Source organism: Schistocerca cancellata, chromosome 4 (assembly GCF_023864275.1).
Source record: "Schistocerca cancellata isolate TAMUIC-IGC-003103 chromosome 4, iqSchCanc2.1, whole genome shotgun sequence".
Classification (NCBI taxonomy): domain Eukaryota; kingdom Metazoa; phylum Arthropoda; class Insecta; order Orthoptera; family Acrididae; genus Schistocerca; species Schistocerca cancellata.
Window position 1 is genome coordinate 553,082,922 of NC_064629.1, and position 24,192 is coordinate 553,107,113.

Below are 24,192 nucleotides of genomic sequence, written 5' to 3' on the forward strand. Positions count from 1 at the left end.
CAGCAGTCAATTTGTACTTAACAATGGTGTAGGAGTGCTCTGATAAAAGCTTATGGCTGTATAACCATTTGATCCAACTAGAAGTCTGAGAAGATTTTATTAAGAGCAATTTTTTTGTCCCAAACATTGAAGCCAAATATACACTCTAATCTACACCAATACAACACAATAACAACCAAAGAGAAACGTCATATTAATAGTTACAGTACATCACTGTACGGGAAGAGGTCACTCAGTTGAGGTGGCAGACATATAGTCCAGTGATGTTTTAAATCATTCACAACTGAAGCTGTAAATTTATCTTAGAACAACTAATTATCAGTAATCCTTTTCACACCCTTGAATAGAATTATTATGTCATATAGAACAAAAAAATCATGCAAGTAATTGGTGAATTTTAGTAATACAGGGAGTACGTAAAGTCCGGGAACACATTCAATTATTTATTGCACAAGAACCAAACATTGTACAGATATCATACATAAGTCATTTTGAAGAGAAACCATGACAGTTTTTTTTATTTATTTTTATTTCATGTATACCGCCAGTGTGGTATGGTAATTTGCTGATAGTCAGCACTAGTCGCAAACATGGCTTTTAGGTGTGGAGCGAGCTTTCTATGTGCTGGAGTTTGACAAAAACAAGTGTGCTACAGCTGTTCAACAGATGTTTAGAACCAAGTATGGTAAGAAGCCATCAACAAGAAGGCCATTTACCACTGGCAAAACAAATTCATTATGACAGATTGCTTGTGCCCAGCAAAGAGAAGTGGATGTCCCAATGTGAGTGAAGTGAATGTGGAGCTCATACGAGAGACATTCATAAGAAGTCAAAAGAAATCAGTGTGTCATGTATCCTGTGAACTCGAAATGGCTCCAATGACAGTGTGGAAAGTGCAGCGACAGAAGCTGTCTATGAAACCATTGAGATTGGAGATAGTGTAGAAGCCCAATGATGATGACAAAGACAAGCATTTTGGTTTTGTTCACAGTTGCAACAATTGAATGAGGATGGGGATGGCATTGTTGATCACTTAATTTTTAGTCATGAAACCACTTTTCAAACTAATGGGGAAAGTGAACAGGCATAATTGTCGAATCTGGGGTACAAAGAATCCACACAAATGCATTGAATTTGAGCATGATTCTCCAAATATAAATGTTTTTTGTGTTTTGTCACATCGAAAACTATACAGGCCATTCTTCTTTGCTGAGAACACTGTCACTGGATACTCCTACTTGGACAAGTTGCAGCAATGGCTGATGCCTCAAATACAATTGGACTCTCTGTTCATCTTCCAGCAGGATGCAGCTACACTCCATTTTCATCATGAACTTCATGGGTACTTTAACATGGAGCTGCCGCATCAATGGATTGGCTGTGCTACAGAATGGGACAGCTGCTTCACGAAATCACCTTCCTGATCACCAGATCTCACTCCGGGTGACTTTTTTCTGTGGGAACACATTAAAGATCTGGTGCATTTACTACCTCTACCATGTAATGTAGCAGAGCTCCAGGAGGGAATATGGAAAGCGACTGCCACAGTCGATGATGACGTGCCGGGACAGGTATTGCAAGAATTTGATTACCGTATTGATGTTTGCCGGGTCGCTCATGGTTCACATATCGAATTTTTGTAAAAAAAAACTTTCAGAGTTTCACTTAAAAATGCATTATGTATGACATCCATACAATGTTTAGTTGTTGTGCAACATATAGCTGAAAGTGCTCCCGGACTTTATGTACACCAGGTATGTCTTTCTCTTACTCTGTCTTTAAAAAATATCATGTGCTTTTAGAGAAGGAAAGAACAAAGATAAAATTTATGTAAACTGAAAACTAATCTTTAGTTTAAAAAATATTCAGAAAAATGAAATTACAATGTATTAAAAAACTGCAATATTTGCTACCTTTTGGTATATACAAAAACAAATGTTACTAAATAAAATGTTGTTATACAGTGAATGGTCAAATTTATAGGAAGACATTGTGATACAGTGCCAAATTCCATCTGAACAGCTAAGCTGTATGCATGACTGAGCACCTAAGAATAGGGCTATGACATCTAAACTATACACAAATACAAACAAGTATAAATAAATAAAATGAAAAACCTAACTGTGAAACATCTGTTCCAAAACAAATCCTGTGACATCTATCAGTCATCAGCTGCCAAAGCCTGTATGGTGCATTTGTCCCCATACGGTGATCAAATTATGGGCTCCTGATACCTATATTCAAATCAGCAGCAATCTGACACACAACTGACTGCCAGTTACCCCATACAGATCTGTGGAAGTGAAGCGACCTCTGTTCATCAAACACCCTCTGACATCCTGTGCAGCAGTTTGTATGTGGAAACATTCTCCCTGTATTATTCAAGACCCAGACTAGACACTGTTGATCTCAGAAACACAAATACATATGTAAACTCCAATATGCTATGATCCACACATCTTGCACCAACTGTCATCCCACATTAAAAAACAGTTAACTCCCAACACGCTGCCACATTCATTACACACAAGTCTGTAACAGATTTCTCAGATATTGTATCTAAACTTGTGCCACAAACAACATCTCACCAAACACCTGAGCATCACATGGGGCACGTCTTCAAATGTAACAATTCTAACCATGACTTCTGGCTGCCCACTTTGATTATTTTTACTACCATTGTTACTGTTAGTGGCATATTAATAAAGTATAAGTGGAAGAGGTACAGTCACAATCTTAGACCAGTCAGAGTTCTAAATGACATCACTGTATTACTACTGTTAATAATAATAATAATAATAATAATAATAATAATAATAATAATGTCAAATTCTGCCCAACTGGCATGTTAGATCATCAGAATCCTTAGCTGGTTGGAGAGCCGTGCCCACAAAGCTCAAAATGGTCTAAATTGGGGAGAGATCTGGTGACCTTGCTGGCTAAGGTCAGGTTTTGCAAGCACAAATACAAGCAGCAGAAGCTCTTCTTGTGTAAGGGTACGCATTATATTGCTGAAATGTAAGCCCAGGATGTCTTGCCATGAAGGACAACAAGACAGGGTGTAGAATATCACTGATGTACTGCTGTACTGTAAGGCTGCCACGAATGACAACTGAAGGGTCTTGGAATGAACGCCTGGTTGTCAGGCTGTATGGTGGGCAACAGTCTGTTTGGTGACTCACTGGTGTCTGAGGTGTCTCCATTCATGTCTTTGCTGATCATTTGGGCCCCATTCGAAGTCAGATGCATCATTGAAGACAATTCTACTCCAGTCAATGGGATATTAGGACAAAGATGTGTCCGGAGGTGCACCGAACAGTGTGGTATACCAACCTGTCACCCACCATGCAGACCATAAACTAGAAGAGATGGTCTGGGATGAAATTTCTTTTCATAGCAAGACTCCTTTGGTCGTCATCTGTAGCACCTTCACAGCACAGCAGTATGACAATGATATTCTACACCCTGTTTTGCTGCCCTTCATGGCAAGCCATCCTGGACTTACATTTCAGCAAGAGAATGCCTGCCTGTACATGGCGAGAGTTTCTACTACTTGTCTTTGTGCTTGCCAAACCTCACCTTGCCCAGCAAGGTGATGGATCTCTCCCCAATTGAGAAAATTTGGAGCATTATTGGCGGGACTCTCCACCCAGCTCAGGATTTTGCTGATCTAGCATACCAATTGGACAGAATTTGGCACAATGTCCCTCAGGAGAACATTCAGCAACTGTATCAACAATGACAACCCAAATTACCGCTTGAGTAATGGCCAGAGGTGGAGCAATGTATTATTGATTAGCTCAATTTGAGAAGCTCTTCCTGTTGAATAAATCATGAAAATTTTTCTGAGATTGAAATCATTTGTTTGTCTGTACATATATATCGCATCTACAGATTTCTATCCATTTTGGATAATTCCTTTGTGGCGCGTCCTTTTTTTTCATCCTAGAGTGTATATGTGTGGTAGGAAATAATGCTTTGCTACAAAATTTGTGCTAGAAATAGAAAACAACACATTTTGAAAGCTATTTTTAGTATCTGCCTAAATATAACATCTTGCGAGCTCAAAGCACATATTCATGCAATTGGTAAGTTTAATTCTGTTACTGGGCCAGTTACTGTATGCAAAGTGATGTGTTCAAGTGACTTTAAATGTGGCAGCTCCCTCCTCTCATTATTTATATCATTTGACAATAACATCACATACAGCCAATACAGTTTTAGGTCTTTTGCAGTTTTTTTAAGGCACTCGTAGCAAAAGCTACATGGAGCTATTTACATGATTAAATGCTTATTACTTTTCAAATACTCATCAAAATTGTATTATAAAGTGTGTATCTCTACTGATATAACACTGTGGCATTTCTGAGAAAGTTTCATTCATGTCAATGCTTTGCATTGTTTACTTTGTCGAGTTTAAAATCATTATTATTTTTATGCAAAAATAGTCAAATATGTGGTGAAGTTTAGTAAAGAAGCTTTTTGTTAACTGACTTACCCTCTTCTTCATATAAATTATGATCTCCTGCAACCACTGACAGGGTCTTAGTGCCTAACTTGTGAACACAGTGTGCTGCTGTAATGACCCAGTATTCTGCTAACACAGCTCCTCCACAAACATGCCTCGCAGTCCAGCCAGTAACCAGCTGAACGGACACCTGCCATGGAAACTGTCCTAAAACAAGCATTACACAGGGAAAATATAGCCCTTTTTTGTTGTAGTAAAAGGAAAACAGACTAGGTCTGTAGCAATTCATTAAGTTATGGTTGTAAAAAGAGAGGCAAAGTGCAAAATGCTTGAATGTGCGAATTTGAGAAACAGTTTAAGTTGTTCTGTAAAGCAAAACAAAACAGAACTTTACTACACTTTTCCAATGTAAATTAAAGGTGTAGTCCAGTCAGGAAGACATTTGGATCACATCAATGTATGTAACTTCAGTCTACAACATTTGTAATATAATTACTAGAACCAGTACTGATGTGCTGCAAACACAGCATAAAAATACCTAAAATTCTTCTATTATTTTTGTGCCTTCATTGTCATAAAAAAAACGCCACCAAAACTCTTATTTTATCATGACTTAAATGAAAATGTTTGATTTAGCTGAAATTTACAGTTTTTAGTGAATTTCAGTGATTCATCTTTTCAAATGACTTTTTTCTCTGGTGAAGAACTGCTATTGCTACCACATAAGATGCACAGTTTGCATAAAACATGGGAAAATTTAAAACTTTTTATCATGAATTATCAAATGTTGTTTCTATATGTTTGCTGACGCTTTTGGTAGGGAATGAGATTACATTACTGTAACTGTTCTAAGCAACAGTCAATGATTCTAGTATGCTATTTATATACAGCAGCTGAGAGATTTCCATCAAGTTTAACAATGATTTCAGCAGAATAGAAATAGAAATATTAAAACAGGTAGGAAGATTTTTCTGTTTAGCAAAAGTGACAAAAAGCAGATTACGGAGTACCTGATGGCTCAACACAAAAGTTTTGTCTCAAGTACAGATAGTGTTGAGGATCAGTGGACAAAGTTCAAAACCATTGTACAATATGCGTCAGATAAGTATGTGCCAAGCAAGATCGTAAGAGATGGAAAAGAGCCACTGTGGTACAACAACCGAGTTACAAAACTGCAGCGGAAGCAAAGGGAACTTCACAGCAAACATAAACATAGCCAAAGCCTTTCAGACAAACAAAAATTACGCGAAGCAAAATCTACATCTACATCTACATCTACATCCATACTCCGCAAGCCACCTGACGGTGTGTGGCGGAGGGTACCTTGAGTACCTCTATCGGTTCTCCCTTCTATTCCAGTCTCGTATTGTTCGTGGAAAGAAGGATTGTCGGTATGCCTCTGTGTGGGCTCTAATGTCTCTGATTTTATCCTCATGGTCTCTTCGCGAGATATACGTAGGAGGGAGCAATATACTGCTTGACTCTTCGGTGAAGGTATGTTCTTGAAACTTTGACAAAAGCCCGTACCAAGCTACTGAGCGTCTCTCCTGCAGAGTCTTCCACTGGAGTTTATCTATCATCTTTGTAATGCTTTCGCGATTACTAAATGATCCTGTAACGAAGCGCGCTGCTCTCTGTTGGATCTTCTCTATATCTTCTATCAACCCCATCTGGTACGGATCCCACACCGCTGAGCAGCACTCAAGCAGTGGGCGAACAAGCGTACTGTAACCTACTTCCTTTGTTTTCGGATTGCATTTCCTTAGGATTCTTCCAATGAATCTCAGTCTGGCATCTGCTTTACCGACGATCAACATTATATGATCATTCCATTTTAAATCACTCCTAATGCGTACTCCCAGATAATTTATGGCATTAACTGCTTCCAGTTGCTGACCTGCTATTTTGTAGCTAAATGATAAAGGATCTATCTTTCTGTGTATTCGCAGCACATTACACTTGTCTACATTGAGATTCAATTGCCATTCCCTGCAGCATGCGTCAATTCGCTGCAGATCCTCCTGCATTTCAGTACAATTTTCCATTGTTACAACCTCTCGATACACCATAGCATCATCTGCAAAAAGCCTCAGTGAACTTCCGATGTCATCCACCAGGTCATTTATGTATATTGTGAATAGCAACGGTCCTATGACACTCCCCTGCGGCACACCTGAAATCACTCTTACTTCGGAAGACTTCTCTCCATTGAGAATGACATGCTGCGTCCTGTTATCTAGGAACTCCTCAATCCAATCACACAATTGGTCTGATAGTCCATATTCTCTTACTTCCATATGTAGCGCAAGGAGGGCTATGCGAGAGGCGTTCAATGAATTCGAAAGTAAAGTTCTGTGTACTGACTGGGCAGAAAATCCTAAGAAATTTTGGTCTTATGTCAAAGCGGTAGGTGGATCAAAACAAAATGTCCAGGCACTCTGTGACCAAAATGGTACTGAAACAGAGGATGACAGACTAAAGGCCCAAGTACTAAATGTCTTTTTCCAAAGCTGTTTCACAGAGGAAGACTGCACTGCAGTTCCTTCTCTAGATTGTCGCACAGATGACAAAATGGTAGATATCGAAATAGACGACAGAGGGATAGAGAAACAATTAAAACCGCTCAAAAGAGGAAAGGCCGCTGCACCTGATGGGATACCAGTTCGATTTTACACAGAGTACGCGAAGGAACTTGCCCCCCTTCTTGCAGCGGTGAACCGTGGGTCTCCAGAAGAGCGTAACGTTCCAAAGGATTGGAAAAGGGCACAGGTCATGCCCGTTTTCAAGAAGGGACGTCGAACAGATGTGCAGAACTATAGACCTATGTCTCTAACGTCGATCAGTTGTAGCATTTTGGAACACGTATTATGTTCGAGTATAATGACTTTTCTGGAGACTAGAAATCTACTCTGTAGGAATCAGCATGGGTTTCGAAAAAGACGGTCGTGTGAAACCCAATTCGCGCTATTCGTCCACGAGACTCAGAGGGCCATAGACACGGGTTCACAGGTAGATGCCGCGTTTCTTGACTTCCGCAAGGCGTTCGATACAGTTCCCCACAGTCGTTTAATGAACAAAGTAAGAGCGTATGGACTATCAGACCAATTGTGTGATTGGATTGAAGAGTTCCTAGATAACAGAACGCAGCGTGTCATTCTCAATGGAGAGAAGTCTTCAGAAGTAAGAGTGATTTCAGGTGTGCCGCAGGGGAGTGTCATAGGACCGTTGCTATTCACAATATACATAAATGACCTTGTGGATGACATCCGAAGTTCACTGAGGCTTTTTGCAGATAATGCCGTGGTGTATCGAGAGGTTGTAACAATGAAAAACTGTACTGAAATGCAGGAGGATCTGCAGCGAATTGACGCATGGTGCAGGGAATGGCAATTGAATCTCTATGTAGACAAGTGTAATGTGCTGCGAGTACATAGAAAGATAGATCCCTTATCATTTAGCTACAAAATAGCAGGTCAGCAACTGGAAGCAGTTAATACCATAAATTATCTGGGAGTACGCATTAGGAGTGATTTAAAATGGAATAGCCCGCATCTCGTGGTCGTGCGGTAGCGTTCTCGCTTCCCACGCCCGGGTTCCCGGGTTCGATTCCCGGCGGGGTCAGGGATTTTCTCTGCCTCGTGATGGCTGGGTGTTGTGTGCTGTCCTTAGGTTAGTTAGGTTTAAGTAGTTCTAAGTTCTAGGGGACTTCTGACCACAGCAGTTGAGTCCCATAGTGCTCAGAGCCATTTGCACCATTTGCTAAAATGGAATGATTATATAAAGTTGATCGTCGGTAAAGCAGATGCCAGACTGAGATTCATTGGAAGAATCCTAAGGAAATGCAATCCGAAAACAAAGGAAGTAGGTCACAGTACGCTTGTTCGCCCACTGCTTGAATACTGCTCAGCAGTGTGGGATCCGTACCAGATAGGGTTGATAGAAGAGATAGAGAAGATCCAACGGAGAGCAGCGCGCTTCGTTACAGGATCATTTAGTAATCGCGAAAGCGTTACGAAGATGATAGATAAACTCCAGTGGAAGACTCTGCAGGAGAGATGCTCAGTAGCTCGGTACGGGCTTTTGTTAAAGTTTCGAGAACCGAAGAGTCAAGCAGTATATTGCTCCTTCCTACGTATTTCTCACGAAGAAACCATGAGGATAAAATCAGAGTGATTAGAGCCCACACAGAAGCATACCGACAGTCCTTTCCACGAACAATACGAGACTGGAATAGAAGGGAGAACCGATAGAGGTACTCAAGGTACCCTCCACCACACACCGTCAGGTGGCTTGTGGAGTATGGATGTAGATGTAGAAAGTAACAAACTGTGTTACTATATTTTATTAAAATGTTTCTTCACTTTATACTTTTGTAGTAAACGAACTTAACCTCATCTCATTCTGTTGTATTGGCATTTTAATCATGTACAGGGAACATCATCTTTTGTGGAAAATATTTAGTATCATAACATAACATTTAGCTAATTCAGTAACGTTTATACATGACTTACATGGGTTTCTTTGATAAATTGCATATTGTTATCATTAGTCATTGGTTTTTTATTAAGTAAAACTGCATAAGGTGACGAAGACACAATTTTTCGTTCAGTAACTACCACTAAATTGCTAGAAAAAAAATCATCATAATGGACAAGTGTGTTAACTGCCACAGAATAGTGAGGTATGGTCAACAGTGTGAAGACTGCCTAAGCTTATTTAATGCTGCATACTGTAAAGTACCCAACTAGGACAGAGATGTAACTAGCCTTTGGCACTGCAGTAGTTGTGCCTATTGCTTGACAATTATGGAGAAAGACGCAGCTGGTTTAAGGTTCAAGCCATACAACCAGCTGCTTGGGGCACCAAGTTGAGAGAGTATCTGAGGTGCCAAAGTGCAAAATTTGTATACTAGGTATTATCATGATTAGTAGCAAAAACTGACACAGGTGGAACCATTTGAAGGAGGGTGGGCTTTGAAAATGTATGTCGCTTATGTAGGGAAGTGTTCTCAAATCAGTCCTGGGAAAAGAGCAGTTGGTCTTAAAACTCTTAAGCTGACCTAGGAGTAGCACAGGCAGAACTAGAACAGTTGAGAGTTGCAACTGTCAGCAGCGAAATTATAAATACAATAGCTAAGTGCACTGTGGTCAAACCTGCCAGATCAGGCAGGAGGTTCAAACGGTACTGTAAGTCTGCTTTCTTTGATCTAGGTGTTTCCAGCAGCTTCACTGATCTGAAGACTGTAGAAAACACTCTGGCAAGACAAGGAAGTCAAAGATAAGATTAGTACAGTCAGATGGGTAATAAGACCTTTTGGTCTTATTACACATCTGACTGTACTAATCTTCCAGTACTCCTTCTGCAACAGTCATGGGAGCTGAATACCAAGGTAATATAAAACTCACTGGCTTTAAGTTAGCTTTGTTTTCAGATTTTTTTCTGGTGGCAGTGGTACCAACTTACTCACATAGACGCTCTGCACAGGTTGTTTTCAAGTGTGATTTGGGCAGTAACACAATTACTAAAATACTCAGAATCAAACACACTCGGCCTACAAAGAAACCTGTAGATCTAAACAGTTAACATTACACAAGCAGTTAACGTTATACAAGGAATGTGAATCACACACAAAACTGATCCATAAGTGATGCAACATCTGCAAAACTGCACATATAATACACAAAAATAAAATGTTCATTAACTGCTATTAGTAAATGAATCACCCAGGAACAACGACAATAAGCATTCTGATTACTACACGTGCATACAAAGTTGACACTCATCGCGGTGGCTGATGGGAGCGACTGTAAAAGCATTTCCCATTTACACCAAAAAAATAGAACACAAAAGCAGTTGATCTACAAAAGAATTCCACTATTTACAGTGCCCGCGTCCTCGACGTTAAATTCAGAGGTCAGTCACTCCATGAATATCACGCAAGACAACATGCCAATTGTAGCATCCAGTAGACTCCTTCCTTAGATTTGTGACATAAAATGAAGCCAGATTAACGAGCTTATTAGGTGAAACCGGCTATGAAATAACACAGGGAAAAGGTTCTGTATGTTCTCGGCCTCTAACTTTGGAGGTCCGAAACTCAATAATTCTCAACCGTCGCAACATGCTACTTGCAACATGCCAGCCGGTGTGGCCGAGCGATTCTAGGCGTTTCAGTCTGGAACCGCGTGACCGCTACGGTCGCAGGTTCGAATCCTGCTTCGGGCATGGACGTGTGTCATGTCCTTAGTTTAGTTACGTTTAAGTAGTTCTAAGTTGTAGGGGACTGATGACCTCAGGTGTTAAGTCCCATAGTGCTCAGAGCCATTTGAACCATTTGCAATTGAAACATCTGTACATCTGTAGTAGACAGCTTCTTTAGTTTTGTGACAAAAAATAATGGCAGATTCACGAACTGATTAGTGGAAACGGCCAAACAAGGAATTGAATATCACAGAAAATACATGCTTTGTGGTCTCGGCCCTTTCTTTCACAGGTTTCTCTTAATTGGCTCATGAAATTGGCTCTTATGAAAGTTGCAAGTGGCATGTTGTGGTGGCTGATATTAATCGAGTTATGGACCTCTGAAGTTAGGCAAGAAAGCCAGGTAGCTAGTATTTTCTACAGTATTCAGTTAGCCTACCAGTTTCTCCTAATCGTCTCGTGAATCTTGCTTCATTTTTTTGTCACAGAACTAAGGAAGGTATCAGATCAAGGTTTCAAATTGTTACAGGTGTCGCAGCGTTCATGTGTGGTCTGGCATTGTCATGTGAAGGACAGGGTGCTCCACGTGTGGACGAACTCTTCGAGATCGTGCTTTCACTTTCCTGAGGGTCTACCAGTACCTAGCAGTAGCAGTAAGGTAGATAATGACGCAGTAATGCCATATCCCAAGGGAAAAATTGAAACACTTAGCTTTGGCAGAATCTGAAGGCTGGAAGCACAGTTGACCAAACACTGAATAAATACGCACCCATCAGAATAGTTCATAATGAGAGGGAACGTGCGTGGTATACGGCCTCTGTAAAGAAACTTCTAAGGAAACAGGAACTGGTTAAAGGCGCTACAGTCTGGAACCGCACGACTGCTACGGTCGCAGGTTCGAATCCTGCCTCGGGCATGGATGTGTGTGATGTCCTTAGGTTAGTTAGGTTTAAGTAGTTCCAAGTTCTAGGGGACTTATGACCACAGCAGTTGAGTCCCATAGTGCTCAGAGCCATTTGAACCATTTTTTTTGAAACAGGAACTACTGCTCAACAGGCGCGAAACAAAGCATACGAGTAAGGATACTGAGATGCTGAATAAAACGCATCTGATTGTCAAATGGACAATGCAAAAAGCCTTCAACGACTATGGAAGCGGAATATTTTCGGAAAGACCTTTCCCCCAACCCTGAAGAAATCACATCAGAAATCAACAAATATACGACACAATGTTAGTCCGGTATACAACTGTCGATGATATAACGACAAAATAAAGTCGATAAAAAGTTGTAAAAACATAAACAACGTATACATGAACAGATATATAGAGTTAAATGTGCGAATGTCCTATAACAATATAAACCTACAATCAGATACTGGTTGGCATTAACAAAACAACATATGGCCGATTCCCTTCCACATCCTTGAAACATTCCAATCTTATACTCCGTTTCTAATGACCTGGCTGTCGACTGAAAGTTAAATCCTAATCTTCGTTCCTCCCTTCCTTCTCTCTCTCTCTCTCTCTCTCTCTCTCTCTCTCCCTCTCTCTCCCCCTCTATCCGTTCCCTACTAAAAACGAGGACCCCATGTCCCACAAGCTAATGAATCCATTAGCTTTTTATGTATTCATCCGTCTGCTGACACCTGAGAAGTATCTTTTCTTAATAGATGTTCGCAGATCTTCTATATGCGGATTAAATGTCTTAACATGCGGTGTCTTTAATACTTGTTTTGTGTTACCTGTTTAATGGTTTCTGTTAGCGAAACAAACAAGAAAAATGTGTCTACAAGATCTTTTTTTGTTTTATTATCGTATATTTAATTGTCGTTAGTTTTCACAATATTTGTAACTCTAAGGAAGGCATTATGCTAATACGAAAATGAGAATGCAGTCAAAAGCGGACGCAGCTGAGCTAAATAATTTACCTGGTTCTGCACTCGCCCCGCCAACAATACGACTCTCGTAGTACTGGTTGACGCCACAGGATACACTGTACCCGATCGGACTGCAAACAAAGTGTATACCGTCAAAAAATAATAAATAATGTTGAATAAATTGTAAGACATACACATTTACAGAATCCAGAGAGAAACAAGATTTTTTTCCAGTTACCGAAGGCTCAATGGACTGTCTACGAAATGACAAGCAACAAACAGCACTATATTTGGAAATAACAGTAAACTGAGCAGACGCAGGAATTCAAACCAAGGTCAAGGGACATCTACATCAACAGCCCAATATCTTAAAGACTACACTGAAACAACAAGTTGGGAAATGAGCATTTTGCTCTGCCCTTGAAACAACTGAAAAACATAGGATAAAATAGAGAAACATATGTAATATTTACTGACTACGTGAAAGCCTTTGACAGAGTAAATAGGAGAATGTTGCGGGGAAATACTAGACAAGAATGACATACTACGTCACTTACTGGAATTAATCCAAAAAAATGTACCAAATCTCAAAAACAGCCATTGGTGGAAAAAGAATCTCAAAGCAACAACAAATTTAGACTTACGACAATGATGCAGTTTGTCTCCGATAGTTTTTGGTATTTCTGTTGATAATACGTTGGAAGAGCAAGCAATGACAAAATTTTTGCACATGTTGTGCAGGATACATGAGACAGGAGGAATGGCCTCATACTTCAGAACAATTTAATAATTGCAATTCCGAAGAGGCAGGCGATGACAGGTGTGAATACTACCGAACCATCAGTTTAATAGATCATGGTTGCAAAATATTGACACTATCTATAAAAGAATGAAAAAAATTGGAAAAAGCTGACCTCGACGAAGATCACTTTGAGTTCTGGAGAAATGTAGAAACACGCTTGGCAATACTAACCTACATTTCATCTTAGAAGGGAAACCTACATTTATAGCATTTGCAGATTTAGTGAAATCTTTTGAAAATGTTTACCAAACTATACTCTCTGAAACTTTGAAGGTAGCAGGTATAAAATACAGGTAGCGAAGGGCTACTTACAACTTGTGCAGAAACCATACTAGAGTTATAAGAGTCGGCGGACACGAAAGAAAAGCAGTGGTTTAAGAAGGGAATGAGACAGGATTGTAGCCTATCCCCGATGTCATTCAGTCTGTAAAGTGATCAAGTCGGAAAGGAAAACAAGGAGAAATTTGGAAATGGAGTTAAAGTTTAGGGAGAAAAAATAAAAACTTTGCAGTTTGACGATGAGACCGTAATTTTTTCAGAAACAGCAAGGTACTTGGAACAGCATCTGAAAGGAATGGATAGTGTCTTGAACATGGATTACAGGATGAACATCAATAAATGTAAAACAAGCGTAATTGAATGTAGTCGAATTAAATCAGGCGACGCTGACGGAATTAAATCAGGAAACGGGACACCAAAAGTAGTACACATGTTTAGCTACGCGGGCAAAATAACAGGTGATGGCAGAAGTAGAGAAGATGCAAGAAAAATGCAGACTGCCAAGAGAAAGAAAAGAAATTTCGAGAAAGAGGAATTTGTTAACATCTTTGATAAAATTATGTGTTAGGAAGTCCTATCTAAAGGTTATCTGTCTGGAGTGTAATCTGGTACGAATGTGAAACGTGGACAATAAGCAGTTCAGGCAAGAAGACAATGGAAGCTTTTGAAATGAGGTGCTAAAGAAGAATGCTGAAGATCAAATTGGTAGACCAGATAACTGACGAAGAGATATTAAATCGAACTGGAGATATTAAATCGAAGTGGGGACAAAAAATTATGGAGCAACTTGACTAAAGGAAGGAATCGACTGGGAATCGATTGATAGGACAAATCCTGGGAAGTCAAGGAATAATCAATTTGGTAATGTAGGCAACCGCGTGGGGTAAGAATTCCAGAGGGAGACCTAGGCAAGAATATAGCATGCAGGTTCAACTGGATGTTGGTTACAAATGATATTCAGAGATGAAGAGGCAGGCACAGAATAGACGTGTGGAGAGCTGCATCGATCCAGTCTTCAGACTGAAGACTACAACAGCAAAGATGTGTTGAGAGAATGACTATGAGAAGTAGTCAACGGCAACGGCCGTGCCAAGGTGAATACACTAATTCTCGTTAGATCATGGAAGTGAAGCGCCGTGGGGGCGTGACCAGTACGTGGATGGCTGACTATGTGAGTACGCCGCATGCTGTTAACAATGTTTTCTTTGGCTTTACAGAAGAGGGGACAGGAAGGGTGGTGACGTGAAGTCCCTGGTCGTCAGCGTTTGCGCTAATGTCCTCGACGAAGTTCCAGACTTCTCCTCAGTGTCTCGTGAAGTGAGGGCAAGCGACACTTGATGGTGATCCGTCCGTCGAATGGGGACATTAATCTTGGGAGGGGGGGGGGGGGGGGGGCGGTGAGGGGAGCCTTGGCTCTTGGTGCTCTTCGAGAGGAATAAGCGATGTGCTGGCACCAGATTTTACCTTCTCTCTTCTCTCATCATCTGAAACACAATACTACACTACACACATATTATTATTGTTATCTACAATCAACAGATAAACTTCCACACATAACTCTCATAACTCGCGAAGAAAAGGTGCCTGCGAGCGCGGAGGATTGGAAAAACCTTCCCAAATAGGCAGTTGAACCTGCTCTTCGGTGTATCCTAGCCATTCATGCCGTACGACTTTACTTTCTACTAAAAGAGCTACAAGTTTTTATCCACAATGATGATGAAACTGCGCAATGATAACACTCTTTGCTGATGACCAACTTCTTACAGCTGATGGACAGGACACTCTTCAAAAAGCTATTTATAAATGAAATATAACTGCCGAGATACATAATTTAACAATTTAGATGCAAAACATATCTTTTAAAGGTCAAGATGGGGTCCCAAGCAAAATTGTAATAAACAGTCAGAAAATAGAGAGACCGAATGAATTCAGCTTTATGTACAATACCATATCATTCACAAAAGAAACAGATGTACCGAAAAATAAGTAAAAAAATAAATAAAATCCTCAATTACTCTGCCCAGTTACATCAATATGACCACCTATTAAAAGCCTGAATAACCACCTTTTGCAGCGCTAACTGCTGCGAGACCTGCAGGAAGCAAATTAGTGAGGTTCTGAAAGCTACCGACAGGGATATGGAGCCATGCCGACCCCAGTGTCGTGACAAGCTGAGCTAGGTTCAAAATGGCTCTGAGCAGTATGGGACTTAACATCTGAGGTCATCAGTCCCCTAGAACTTAGAACTACTTAAACCTAACTAACCTAAGGACATCACACACATCCATGCCCGAGGCAGGATTCGAACCTGCGACCGGAGCGGTCACGCGGTTCCAGACTGAAGCGCCTAGACCGCACGGCCAAACCGGCCGACTCGATCTCTAGTCTTACACAATACTTTAACTAACTTAAAATAAATTATGCAACGAACAACACAGCCACCCATGCCCGAGGGAGGTCTCCAACCTCCGGCGGGAGGGGCTGCGCAGTCCGTGACATAGCGCCTTAAACCGCAAGGCCACTCCGCGCGGCGTCGTTTCGTTGCCTTAAACCAAACAAACGTAGCTTTGTTCACCGAGCTTAAATTTATTACTTTTTAAAAATGCACATTTTAACTGATAATGAATATTTGAACAAGTGATAACTCCTGCACCCACAGATGTCTGTGCAGTACCGCATTTTAGCGCTTGCAAGTACTTGAAATTGGCACGCGGAGCGACCTGATCGGCTAAAATCAGTACTCATTAAATCGGATTTTTTTTTTTTTTTGCTAACAATTATTTCTCAGCACGACCTCTCATGCAACATTCTTATAAGCTTTTCAGACTGTTTCTGATAGCTGTGTATACCTCTCTTGCCATGTCACATGGTCAGTGCCACCAGGCGGGGAGGGCAGTGGTTATAATGTTTTGGTTGATACCTTACGTCTGACCCTTCTAATTGCACGCTATCCCACACTGAGGCGACAAAAGTCGTGGGATACCTCCTAATATCGTGTCGGACTTCCTTGTGCCCGGCGTACTGCACCAACTCGACGTGGAATAGACTCAACAAGTCGTTGAAGTCCCCTGCAGAAATAGCCATGCTGCCTCTTCAGCCATCCATAACTGTGAAAGTGTTACTAATGCAGGATTCTGTGGACGAACTATGTCCCATTAATGTTCAGTTCTTCTTCTCTAAGAATTACAATTTTTTTTTCACACAACTGTTATTCATTTAGATCAACAAAAACATACAATTTTTCCTATTTTTATTCTTCGTAACTCCAGTTGAAAGCAAATTTCGGAGTTGGTCTCATCAGAGTGTTTTTGTGCATTAGCTGTGTCTACAAAAATGGGGTAGAATTTTATCTCAGCTTTGTAGAAATGTATAGTTTTTTCGATCTCCAGTAAAATGTTGAGAAACGGACATACGTTGTGTCTGCAATCACTGACTTTATTGACACAAGGATATGCTGTATTTAGAATACGGACTTTTAACCAACGATACTCCTGGAAGCTAGGTGTGAGTGGCCACAACCAGAGAAATTTTTATGAAGTGTTATTTCTGGGAAGCTTTATACATAGTCGTTTCCACTTGAGACTCTCAAAAATTACTTTGTTTTGTATTTACTACGCTTTCATTTTCGAGTATTACTGATCTTCGAGCATCTGGAATCATACTATATACCAATATATACAGCAGCTGTCAAAAAGAAGCATATGTTGAATAGAAAATTCCAGAAACTTTGGGTGAGGGGTACTTACAAATCTCAGATGCAAGTATGCATGTAGGCATCAACATAGTCGTTTCTCTCAACATCAGCAAGTATAAAAGGTGTCCAACTCGTAAAGTATTCGAATAAAATAAAAAACAAATGAAAACCATGAAAGCAACATTTCCTCAAGTACGTGTGGTCCCTTTCACAGTTGGATAACACATGTGACAGATGGAACCTATAGAGACAACTTCAAAAAGAAAACTGCTTAAAAACACTGTTACTTAAAGCTAATATATATATATATATATATATATATATATATTAGCTTTAAGTAATATACAGGGTGAGTCACCTAGTGTTACCGCTGGATATATTTCGTAAACCACATCAAATACTGACGAAACGATTCTACAGACCGAACGTGAGGAGAGGGGCTAGTGTAATTGTTTAATACAAACCATACAAAAATACACGGAAGTATGTTTTTTTAACACAAATCTACGTTTTTTTAAATGGAACCACGTTAGTTTTGTTAGCACATCTGAACATATAAACAAATACGTAATCAGTGCCGTTTGTTGCATTGTAAAATGTTAACTACATCCGGAGATACTGTAACCTAAAGTTGACGCTTGAGTACCACTCCTCCGCTGTTCGATCGTGTGTATCGGAGAGCACTGCAACATACGTCGCGTTTCTACAAAATGATCTGCCAACGTTGCTCGAAAATGTCCCACTGGAAACGCGTCGACGTATGTGGTATCAGCATGATGGTGCACCTGCACATTCCGCAATGAACACTAGGCTGACCCTTGACAGGATGTTCGACGGGCGTTTCATAGGACGCGGAGGACGCATAAATTGGCCAGCACGTTCTCCTGATCTAACACCTCTGGACTTCTTTCTGTGGGGTACATTAAAGGGGAATGTGTACCGTGATGTGCCTACAACCCCAGAGGATATGAAACAACGTATTGTGGCAGCCTGCGGCGACATTACACCAGATGTACTGCGCCGTGTACCGCATTCATTACGCCAGAGATTGCAATTGTGTGCAGCAAATGATGGCCACCACATTGAACATCTATTGGCCTGACATGTCGGGACACACTCTATTCCACTCCGTAATTGAAAACGGAAACCGCGTGTGTACGTGTACCTCACCCCTCATGGTAATGTACATGTGCGTCAGTGAAAAAGACCAATAAAAAGGTGTTAGCATGTGGACGTAATGTGCTGTTCCAGTCTCTTCTGTACCTAAGGTCCATCACCGTTCCCTTTGGATCCCTACGTAATTCGGTGCTCTCCGTTGATCGAAAATGTCCCACTGGAAACGCGTCGACGTATGTGGTATCAGCATGATGGTGCACCTGCACATTCCGCAATGAACACTAGGCTGACCCTTTCAGGAATGTCGTATAACCCCGTCATTGTGTAGCCTCCTCAGTACAATTCTGATATGAGTGTACCTTGTCATTATATCTTGACAGTGTTAAACTTTGTCAGTTACCTTATTTTTAAGCAATCTCCACTATATATATATATATATATATATATATATATATATATATATATATAGTGTTATTGAAGGAACTGACAGACAACAAAAATAATAAAACCGTGATAAGAACATGTTACAGCGATAAGTAAGTGTTACAGAGAAGCTAGGCGCCTTAAGATGTAAGTTTACTATAAAGAGCACTAAAAATTCCCGTCTGAGGGCTTTGTTGCAGTGTGTAAGCAACGTAGAGCAACTCCGATGTGAGTATATAAGCACCAACTTGTAGGCAAGACATTAGTGTTGCATTCGAGTCTTTCCAATGCGGTTGCGGTAAATTTGGAAACATGAACTATGGCGACGTTATTACCAAATGCATCTGTAACGGAACATATTAAAGGCTTTACTGTACCGAAGTATGCGATACCCTCCAAATTCAACCAGTTTAATGAGTATTTATGATTATAGAAAAGTTATTGTGTATGTTAACAATGATTGCATAACATGTCTGCATAAACAGTCAACCCATTAAATTATACTGAGTAACTGACCCACACAAAAGTTTATATCACTTGATCACTGAAGCAAATGTCATCATGTAAAAACACTAAGTTCATCTTAAATAATTAATATGAAGTACGAAAAATAGTGGACAACTTAGGTATTTTGGATCTCCTTAAACAAAAATCACCCAGTGAAACCTATTTGTTCACTAGGAGCGTTTTCACTCAGTATTCACGTAAGCAATCCTATTTTAGACGAAAACCAATGTAATTCTTAATAATTCATGTTATTTACTTATTTATGCAAATTAGAGAAGTCAATTGACAAACTTCTAAAAAACGGCCTTTTTGTAACAAAGAATTATTCTGTCAAGTCAACAAATCTGTCTGTCATTTTAATAACATGTTAAATTATGTCACTCGATGCAAATTAATAACTTTTCTGCACAAATTATGATAACAGATGTACATGTGACTTATAAACTATATCTCTTTTTAGTAGTTCTTTGACAATGTTATAAATACAGGCAGCAAGAACGGTCGGGAAGCAGGCGGAATGTCACTTTTGTAAAGTGTGTTTGTGTGTTATTGTTAGAGGTGGATAAACAATGCAAAGAACATGTAACGGAAATACTACTTTGTGTTGTGTCATGGTCTTTGGTGGACAGTGGAATTAAGATGACCACCAGAATAATAAATATTTGAAGTTTACATATTTGTTGGTTTCGCTCGTTCTTTATCATCAAAAGCACATAAAAAACACGGGACCCCATGTTTTTAACCCTAGACAACCAGATGTAGAGCCAGCATCAGCATCGAGAGACAGCAGCGATCCAGCAAGTAGCAGCGATTACTACAACACAACGCATTTTAATGGCACCAACCTAACATCAAGTGCTAACAAGCTCCGTAAATGGGAGTGAAATAGTGCGATTATAGCAATTAGCAATATCTACGACCAGGCGACCATTACAAAAGTGGGGGCTCAGCCGGGATCTTTAAGTGCATCGATGATAATAGTGCAGCGATAAATTTCGTAAGTGCTTAGCATTCCAAAAAAGTTTATTTGTGCAGTGTGGCAACAGTGAAAATATGTCAAAAATAAATAAATAAATAAATAAAGTGTGTTAGTGCGACTAGGAAAACTATCATCACACCGCTCGGAAGATTAACGTCTGGATTATGTCAATGGAATTCATCAATCAAGACTTCAGCTTCGATAAAACCGAATAGAAGTGAAGAAAGCCAACAGGAACACCGACCACGACATCTTAGCATAGCTACATAAAGCAAGGTATTGTGTTGTTGTCATTTAAAATAATTAATAGTTAACATGTCTCTACCTGAGAGTGATGAAATCGTAGGAAATGTAAAAATTGAACCAGGGGATGGTGAACAATTAAACTTAACAGAGTGGCTAGCAGGGTTTGCAACTCAAATAAGCTCGCAACTTAAACAGTCAAGTGAACAAGTACGTTTGGATTGTAAACAATCAAGTGAACAAGTAAGTTTGAAACTCACGGATAGACTGGATAAGTTAAGTTTGGATTTTGATCTATTAAGTACTCATCTCAATGAGAAGTGTGAGGAAATTAAAACTACCCTCAGTAAGGACACTAGAGAACGGTTGATACACTTCAGAAAAGAATTTCAAGTTAAAGTTGAAAGTTTAAATGAAAACATACAAGCTAACACAGACAGCATTGCTGTCATCTACAACAGAGTAGATACTGAAGTTGAAAGATTAGATCAGAGAATAGACAAAACATCAGAAAACCTTAAACAAGAATACAACCTGTATACCACTAATGTAGATACAAAAGTAGAAAATATACACACTAAGTATACACAATTGGAGGACACATTGATGTCCAAACAAACGATTTACAATCAAAATACAATGTATGGGCACATCCAAGTGAAATGCTTTCCTGGTGAAAATCTGCACCCTATTGACTTTATTCACCAATGTAAGGATATGTTTGCTGTAGGAATGTCAGATAACATAAAAATTAAGTTAGTAAAACGGTTTCTAGAAGGGGAGGCCCTATCCTGGGCAAATTAAAATAATGATTCTTGGAATACTTTTGAAGAGTTTGAAGCTAAGTTTATTTGCAAATTTTGGTCACAATCCATACAAGCCAGATTAAAGTCAGAATTTCTAAATGGACCAGTGTATAGAGGGAAAGTAGGGGGAATGCAAAAATTTTGCAGAGATCAATCGAAAAAACTTGCTCACTTGAATAACTCTTTTGATATTATGACACAAATTGATGTTTTAAAAAGAAGGTTACCAGAGAGACTGTAGTGGGAATTGGTCCATGATGGACCAGACGATTCTATGGAAGAGTTCCTGAAATTTGTAGATAGATTAGATAGGGCCTTGGAAAGAGAAAATAACCAAAGTTTTGGCTCTGGCAACAACCAGTATGGGGGGTGGAACAGGAATGTAAATAGAGATTATTATGGGAGGAGAGACTTTGAAAATTCTGGAAATAATGCTCCAAATAGGGGAGATAGGAGATATGAAAATGATTTCAGAAACAATACACAGGAGGGAGGATGGAGGAGAGATAACAGGAATGATAGAAATAGGTATTGGGGAAGAGAACAAGATAGAAGGGGGTTTGTTGAAACTAGTGAACAAAACAACAACTACAAATGGACAGACCGAGGGAACCAGCCGGGAAACGGTGGACAGTCCCACTAGATGTCCGTAGTTTTGGGGCTAGACAATATTATGACAGGACAACACATAACCGAAACTGGAGAAGGAGAAGATACAATGTAAAGAGTAAGTACCATGAAAATACTGATGTTGTTAGAATGAATAAATTAGAATTTAATAAAAGGTTTTGGCATACTATGAGTAAAAGTGATACAGTTAATAAAAACAGTGTTCAAGCACAGGTAGTTAGTGAAAGTGCAGAAGTTGAAGGTATTGCAGAGTTCCATAGTTGGGCGGAAAAAGATACTGGTGTTAATAACAAGTCAGACACACCACAAATAGAATCTATTTTGGGGGGTTTATTTGATAAGAAGGGGGATGACGAAGTGTTTAATGGAGCCAAAGACTCAATTGCTGAGATTCAGATACATAGGGGGGAAACTGAAGACGGGGTTGTTGTGGAGGAGGAGGAAGAAGTAATAGAGGGACATTTAAATAATGATCCTAAGTCAAGTGATGTTGTTGGTGAGAGTGTGGAGGAAGAAATAAAAATATTTGTAGAATTGAAAAGTGATTATGTGGGAAAGGTAAGTGATGTGACAAACATGGGTAATAATGAGGTTAATTTAAGTGAAATGCAGACTAGGGAATGTGTATCTGAGGACAAGCTATTGCCTATTGGGAACTTTGAAACACTAATCTATGAGAATGGTAATAATAATAATAATATTAAAGAAAATATAAAGGGATGGAATGTAAATGTGTGTTTTCAAGAAAAAGGGGAAAAGTTTTTAGAAGTTTTGTGGAACAACTATGGAAACTGTATAAACAAAGATGCCTTTTGGAAAGAATTAGCAAAGGTAAGTGCAACCTTGTATCCTACATGGTGGACAAGAATCCGTAGTGGACTTTATAAAAAAGGGGGTGAAAACAGTAGTTTGTTAAGTGACAACACAGTGTTAAAAGGAACAGATGAAAACAAAGGTTTATATTTAAATGTCAATGCTTTGCAAACAGAGAGGGATGTGTCTAAGTGTAGGAAAGAGACATTAGACTTTGGAACTAAAGAAATTGAAAATGATCTATTGTTTGAAAATACAGAAATAGACACAGATGTTGAGTTAGGTTGTCCATATGTTAAAGTAAACATTGACAAGTGGGCAGGAAGAGTGTTAGTAGACACAGGAAGTCCTGTTTCTGCCATCACTTCTAGACTTAGAGATAAGCTCAGAAATTCTCAACATTTTCCTGAGATGCCAGTTGTTGGATTAAAAGTGAAAGGAGCTACAGGCAGAGCCAGCAAGGTAGTTAAGAAACAAGTGTTACTTACATTTAAAATTGATAACCTAAATTTTGAACATGGATAACCTAAATTTTGAACTGAATGAAAATTTCATTTTAGGTATGGATTGGATATTAAAAGTGAATGCTGGGTTTAATTTTACAGCAAAACAAATGCGTATTATAGAACCTGTTACGCAACAAAGCTGTGTAGTGAATTTGTTAATTTTAAACTGTGGTGACAGCTGTAACCACATTCAGTCAGTGTATCATGAAAATGAGGATGTTTATTACCTGGATGAGAACTTAGAGGAAGATGCAGAGGGTCAAGAGTTTGAGAAGTTAGTAGAGAAAAAACTGGGGGAAGCTGAAAGCCTAAATAGTACACAGAAGGAAAAATTAAAAGAGTTATTATGGGAATTCCAGGATGTGTTTGATGATAGACCTGGTAGAGTGAAATATTATCAATGTAAATTAAAGTTAAAACCTCATGAGCCTTTCTTTATAAAACCATATGGAATACCATTTGCAAAAAGAGACGCTGTGGAAAAAGAAATACAAAAAATGGAATATTGGGAAGTTATAGAAAGAAGTCGCAGTGCCTACAACAATCCGTTGGTCATTGTAAAAAAGGGAGACAATAGCGTTAGGATTGTATTAGACTCCAGACATCTGAACAAGTATCTCATCAGAGAAAACGACCACCCAGAAAGTATAGATGAGCTGTTAGGTAAATTTGAGTGTGTCAAACATATGACAAGCCTAGATCTCACCAGTGGTTTTCATCAAGTTGAACTTAGTCCTGATTCGAGAAAATATACAGCCTTTTTATATAATGGTAAATGTTATCAGTATACAGTCATACAATTTGGTCTCAATGTATCACTTGCGGAATTCATCAGAGCATTAGATTTT

The 24,192-nt window shown here is 39.4% G+C and overlaps 1 protein-coding gene across 1 annotated transcript in view; it reads right to left on the minus strand.

Annotated features, from left to right (window-relative positions):
* Window positions 1–24,192, minus strand: part of LOC126184320 (trypsin-1-like) — a 172,512-nt gene that overhangs the window by 84,259 nt on the left and 64,061 nt on the right. Inside the window, exons 3-4 of the mRNA XM_049926696.1 lie at window positions 12,598–12,677; window positions 4,499–4,675 (exon numbers count right to left, since the gene is read on the minus strand). Of these exons, the coding sequence (XP_049782653.1) occupies window positions 4,499–4,675; window positions 12,598–12,677 (257 nt within the window). The remainder of the gene's footprint in view (window positions 1–4,498; window positions 4,676–12,597; window positions 12,678–24,192) is intronic.